Source organism: Pinus tabuliformis, chromosome 6, assembly GCF_031772625.1.
Source record: "Pinus tabuliformis cultivar Carrire ecotype Pingquan chromosome 6, CPIR1, whole genome shotgun sequence".
In the NCBI taxonomy this organism is placed as follows: Eukaryota; Viridiplantae; Streptophyta; class Pinopsida; order Pinales; family Pinaceae; genus Pinus; species Pinus tabuliformis.
This window is the reverse complement of record NC_142292.1, coordinates 1,053,464,207-1,053,470,505: the sequence shown is the minus strand read 5'-3', so window position 1 is coordinate 1,053,470,505 and position 6,299 is coordinate 1,053,464,207. Positions and strand designations below refer to the sequence as shown.

Sequence of the window (6,299 nt, the reverse complement as noted above, 5' to 3'; positions counted from 1 at the left end):
AAGGCCTTTATTGCTTTTTCCAGGTAATTGGTTACATTTGGTATTCTTTATCGTTTCCCTGTGATGCCATGGAGGAATCCATTTTTATAGTCAGATGGAGAAAGTGGGGGGGAGCAAAATAGCTGTGAGATGTCAAATGGACAATTACTGTGCCAATGGCTTGCAACCTTGGACCGAAGAATCGAAGGGACGAGAGCAGCTGGAGAACGCGGGAGCGCTGAAGACCTTCTGAGAGCAGCTGCAGCACCGCCGCCTCGGCCTGGGCCGCGAGGCCTGCCTTCCGGGGCCTGGCTTCAGCCATGGCCCATATAGATCCTTCTCTTGGGGACGCAGAGAAAGCTTTTTCTGACCTGGTAAAGTCTCTGCCCCCTGCCCGACCGAAACCAGCAACTTCAAAATTCGTCAAGAAACTGGATATTCTCCAAGAAGTTCAGCTACCTCCATCTCTTCCTCGAATGGCAGCTCTATCATTAGCAGAAAAAGGGCTCATAGGGCAGTTTACAGGCTTATGGCCTTCACCAAAGACAGTCCAGCGATGGGTGGAAAGGAATTGGTCCGACAAAATACAAGGAAAGATCTCGATTCGCTTCTGTGGCAAAGGCTACTATACCTTTCATTTTGAAACCAAGGCAGACAAGGATTTGATATTCAGGAACGGGCCCTATTTTATGGACTCTCGAGGGTTATATCTGAACAAGTGGACCCCTGACTTCGACCCTGAGCTAGATATTCCTAATGCGGTTCCGGTTTGGGTCCGTCTTCCTCATCTGCCCTTGCATTGTTGGGGAGACGAATCGGTCAAAGCAATTGGGAATGCAGTAGGTAAATACATTGACAGAAGCGAGCCCAAAGATAACATGCAAGCCTGTGCAAGGATTTGCGTAGAAGTGGACCTCGGAAAAGGCCTGCCAGAAGCCATCAAGCTGAAGGTGGATGACTGGAGCTACATACAGCAGCTGGACTACGAGCAAATACCCTTTAAATGCAAGGTATGTCACGAATACGGTCACTTTGCTAATAGATGCACTAAAGTAACTAATCTGGAATCTGAAGACCAAGGAGGACAATGGGAAACTGTGAAAAAAAAGAAAGCAGCACCTCAGTCAAAACAAGATCCATCTTCTGAACATCCGGGCTCCTCCTCCCCCCGCCCCACCTCTCCTCCTCTCAATCCTCCTGGACCTTCCCAAGAACCCTCCTTCCCCTCATCCTCCAACCCTTTCCTTATTTTATCCTCTGATGATCCTCAGACTGATCAGCCCTCTCTGGAACTGACCGATCCTCCCTTGATTTCCTCGACCCCCTCTCAGCCCTTCACCGACCCCCCCCCTCCCAGAACCACCAGAAGTTCTTCAAAAGACATTGGCGCCTCCAGTGACATCCACAAGAAGCCGGGACCAGGAAGAAAGTCAGCCAAACAGCATCGGGAAGAAAGCACGCAAAAGGATATAGCTCTAGGGATCCAAACCCCTATGGACTCTTTCATTACAGGATCCCAAGAAAAAGAAACAGTAGGAAAAGACCATGAGAGGCGAGCACCTCCTCGCTCGAATGCCTCATGATGAAGCTTTTATCTTGGAACAGTAGGGGTATGGGGCACCCCTCTAAATCAGCTGCCCTACGAGATCTTCTTCAAACAGAAAGACCTGAAATTGTTCTGATTCAGGAAACCAAACAAAGTCAGAGCGAAATGCAAAAAATTGTAGATGCCCAAAAAAACTTCTCAGGGGCCAGTAGCAACTCCAGAGGAGCTTCTGGAGGTATTACAACCATGTGGAACAATCAGTACTGGGACTGTAAGTCTTCCGTCCTCAATCAAAACTGGGTAAGGACTAATCTTAGTAACAAGGAAGAGAGCTGTGACCTCATCATTTATAATGTTTATATCCCCAATCATTATCGGGAAAAGGAACAGTGCTGGAAGGAACTGAAGGAAGATATAGACAATGAGCAGAATACAAATGTCATTCTAGCTGGAGACTTCAATTTAGTCCTCCATGCGAATGAGAAAAGAGGGGGCAATTTCACCCCCGACTCCTTCAGAAGACAGATGGAAGTGATAATGTCCGAACATGAACTGATGGATATCATCCCAAAAAACAGAAAATACACCTGGAATAACAGAAGGTTGGGGCCAGGCAATATCATGGAAAGATTGGACAGAATTTTGGTTAATGTCTCCCTCCTTTCCTCCTTTGCTGCAGGCCACACAAAAATTCTCAGTGCCACAGCTTCAGACCACTTTCCCATTCTCTTAACGCTGGACTCCCATTCTCAATTGGGACCAATTCCGTTCAGGTACAATCCTTTGTGGAGAGACAACGCTGAGGCCGAAGCTATCATAGAAGCAACATGGAAGCATCATGTAGAAGGCTCCCCAAGCCATATATGGGAAACAAAAATCAGAAATACAAGGAAAGCTCTCAAGGACTGGGCAAAAGGCAGCTATCAAGAGCCAGAAAAAATTAGGAAAAAAATACAGCAGGACTTGGAGGAAATCCAAAAACAAATAGAAGATCAAGGATTCACCCACCAGCTGAAAAGCAAAGAATGGGAAGCTCAAGGGCAGCTAATGCAAATCAAGAGAGCGGAAGAAATTAAGTGGAGAATTAAATCGAGACAACTATGGCTGAAAGAAGGTGACAAAAACACGGCTTACTTCCACAAGCAAGCCACTGCCAGAAAAACAAGAAACAATGTAAACACTATAATGGATAGTCAAGGCAGCCAACATAACGACCAAGAATCCATCAAAATAGCTGCCTCCCTTCACTACAAAAGCCTCCTCACGGAAAATCAAGGAGAAGCTGACTATTCGGCGCTTTTACAGCATCTACCGGAAAGAATCTCTTCAGAGGAGAATGACAGTCTAAATCGAGAAATAACAGAGGAGGAAATCAGAAAAGCTATCTGGACCCTGCAACCGGACAAGTCTCCAGGTCCAGATGGGTTCCCAATCAATTTTTACAGGGATCATTGGCACTTGATTAAAAAAGACCTTGCAAAGATGATGAGGGGAATTCAAAGAAAAGGGAAAATGGGGGGCTTCACAAACTCAACATTCCTTGCCCTCATTCCCAAGGAAAACCGCCCCACTTCCTTCTCCAGGTTTCGACCAATTTCATTGTGTAACTCCTCTTATAAGATCTTCACAAAAATTATAGCTACTAGGCTCCAACCCCTTCTTCCTTCCCTTATATCCGAAAATCAAGGAGGTTTCATGTCAAACAGGCAAATTCATGACACCATCACCTTGGTTCAAGAAGCCATTCATTCCAGCACATCAAGGCAAGAGAAAGGTTTTGTTCTTAAGCTCGACTTAGCCAATGCCTTTGATCGAGTAAGACACTCCTTCTTGTTTGCTGTCTTGAGGAAAATGGGGTTCAATTCTGCCTTCATTAGCACCATTGCTGCTTGTATCTCAGGTCCCTGGATTTCGCCTCTCATAAATGGGCGCCCTTGTGAAGCATTTCAATCCTCAAGAGGGTTAAGGCAAGGTTGCCCTCTTTCCCCTTATCTTTTTATTATTATGGCTGAGTCATTCAGCAGTACTCTAGATCACAATAGAAGAGCTGGCCTCATCTCTGGTATCAAATTCGGAAACGGAGTTAAGAACATCAATCACTCCCAATTTGCTGATGACACTCTGCTCATCGGAGGAGCTTCCACTACTATCGCAAGGCGCTTCAAGACCCTTCTCGACCAATTCATGGAGTACTCAGGGGGAGAGGTCAACTTTCAAAAAAGCTGCATCTATGGATGGAATATCTCCAATCAAACTGCTCACAGCATAGCTAACATTTTTGGAGTTGCCTACAAAGCAAACTGGGATCACTTCACCTATCTTGGGATGCCGGTCACCCTGGGTTCTTTAAAAGCCGCTACCTGGAATGAAATAATAGACAAAGTCAAAAGGAAGATTCAGCAATGGGGAACTCAATGGCTTAATCCAGCAGGCAGATTAATTCTGCTCAAATCAGGTATATCCTCCTTACCTCTATATCGATTTACTCTTTACCAAGCTCCTGCCACATTTTATCACAAGCTGGAAACTGCCCTCCGCAATTTCTTATGGCAAGGAGGGAAAAAAGAAAAAAATAGATTCAATTTGGTCAGTTGGAAAAGCGTAATCCAATCTCAGGATAGAGGTGGTCTGGGAATTAGAGCACCTAAAATCCTAAATCTAGCATTTGGGATCAAAATGGCCTGGAGGTTAATTAATGAGCCAAAAGCTTGGTGGAAACAGGTCATAGAAAGCAAATACCTTACCGGCAAAAGGCAAAGACTTCTTGAAATTGACATTCCCAGCAGAGACTCCACTAAGATTTGGCATCTCTGCAAGAAAGCAATTCCCATCCTCAAGCAAAACATCTCAAAGATCCCTGGGGGAGGGGACAGCATCAATTATGCTACTGACAAGATAATGGGTCTTCAACCTCTAAACACAATTGAAGAAGCCATCCCTTACATTCTCCATCTCAATAGTAAAGGCATTCAGAGGCTTGATCAAATATCAAAATGGGATGCAGATACAGGAGCCTGGATTAGTTGGGAATTTCCAGTCATCCCTTCAAATCTAGAACCAAGCTTCAAAGTCCTTCAAAAAAATCTCCAGAATAGAGCACCCATTAAAAAAGGAGCAGCAGATGGATTTCGATGGGATCCCACGGGCTCAAGCTACACCATCAAGTCTGGCTATCAATATATCTGCAACAGTATCTATCAGACTCCTATTTGGAACCAATGGAGAACAATCTGGAAATCCGAGGCCATTCCCAAAGTTAAATTTTTCATATGGCTGTTGTTAAAAGGCAAAGTCCTCACTTCTGAAAATTTAAGAAAGAGAGGGATCAATGGACCTTCAATTTGCCCCAACTGCTGCTCAGCAGAGGAAACCATCCATCATCTGTTCCTTGATTGTCCCTTCGCGAAGAGATGCTGGATCAACTTGTCCAACTTGGGCAATATAAATTGGCAACCCCAACAGAACATTGCAGAGGCAATTCAAGAATGGAGAAGGAACTGCCCATGGAAAGACAAGAGGAGCAAGATTGTCAAAAGAATTTGGGCTATCATACCTCACAATCTTCTATGGAAAATTTGGCTCACAAGAAATAAAAAAATCTTCCGAAACAAAGAGAGCAATGTCCGGATGACATGCAACAAAGCTCACATCTTGGCGCAAGAGACAATTGCAGCAAAATACACAGGAAAAATTAAAGCAGCAGATTACTCAGTGGAAGAGAGATCAGTTATCAGGCACATTATAGATCAACCAGGTCATCAGCAGGATACCCAGAGAACAGATAGACAGCATCAGGATCAGATTAGGGAGTGGGAAATTAGACTCCCAACCCAGGACTATAAGATGTGGATCCAGAGCAACAATTGTCCAATTTTATACTTCGATGGTGCTTCAAAGTCCAACCCAGGACCAGCAGGAGCGGGAGGAGTAATATTAAATAAATCAGGGGAAGAAATCTGCAGTTATGAATGGAGCCTGGGGAAAAAAACAAACAACATTGCAGAGGCCTTAGCTCTCTATCAAGGTCTGTTGCAATTAAAAAATCTGGGTATTAGAAAAGCTTTAGTTTTTGGAGACTCTTCTATAATAATTCGCCTCATGAATCGTAACCAGAGATCTCCGAACAGCAGCCTCCAGCAACATATTAGACGTATTAAACTCCTCCTCCAATTTTTTGAAAACATCAAACTTTATCATATCCTTCGCACGCTCAACATGGAAGCAGATAAGCATGCGAATAACGCAGTGGGAAAGCAGGAAGGTGCGTTGAGGCACAACAAAAGAGATACCTTCCAACCCCTGCCATGACTCAGGAAAATCCTGACTTTGCCCAGATTCGCAGGTCCATCAAGTGTGCGAAGGGCATGGCTTCTACAGCATCAGGACAATTTGCAGAGAGCATGAAATGCACAAGCAGTCAAATCCAAGCATCGATCCAAAGAATAATCTACCATCCAAGGAAAACAAATCAATACAGTGCTGGCCTGAAGATCGAAAACACTGCAACTGGAGATTGCATAAGAGATTTCGAAAAATATCTCATCACTTCCGAGGGTCCGGTTCCAGCTAGGCATTCAGTCTATCGTTGGATTCACTCTATAAATATGGGCAGAAGCAAGCCAAGAATTGTCACTCAAGGTTATGCGAAAGAGCAGCTACATCGGCCTGACGCAGGAGCTCTTGTTCAGAATCTCAGAAGAAACCAGTCTCTGGTATTGTTTCATTTTGCTTTGTTTAACTCCACTTTAACTTCTGTTGTGGTGTTTTTCAGGAA

At 44.5% G+C, this 6,299-nt stretch overlaps 1 protein-coding gene across 1 annotated transcript; it reads left to right on the top strand.

The window, feature by feature from the left end:
* Window positions 1-299: 299 nt before the first annotated feature.
* Window positions 300-5,833, top strand: LOC149262585 (uncharacterized). The gene is made up of 2 exons (XM_089380719.1): window positions 300-929; window positions 1,667-5,833. Exons 1-2 carry the CDS (start codon window positions 300-302, stop codon window positions 5,831-5,833), a joined length of 4,797 nt encoding a protein of 1,598 aa, XP_089236845.1.
* Window positions 5,834-6,299: the final 466 nt, after the last annotated feature.

Coding starts and splice junctions, on each gene's coding strand:
- LOC149262585 (XM_089380719.1), top strand. CDS start 300: ATGGCCCATATAGATCCTTCTCTTGGGGACGCAGAGAAAGCTTTTTCT. Junction 930..1,666: donor CAGAAGCCATCAAGCTGAAG/GTGGATGACTGG, acceptor GTTCTGATTCAG/GAAACCAAACAAAGTCAGAG.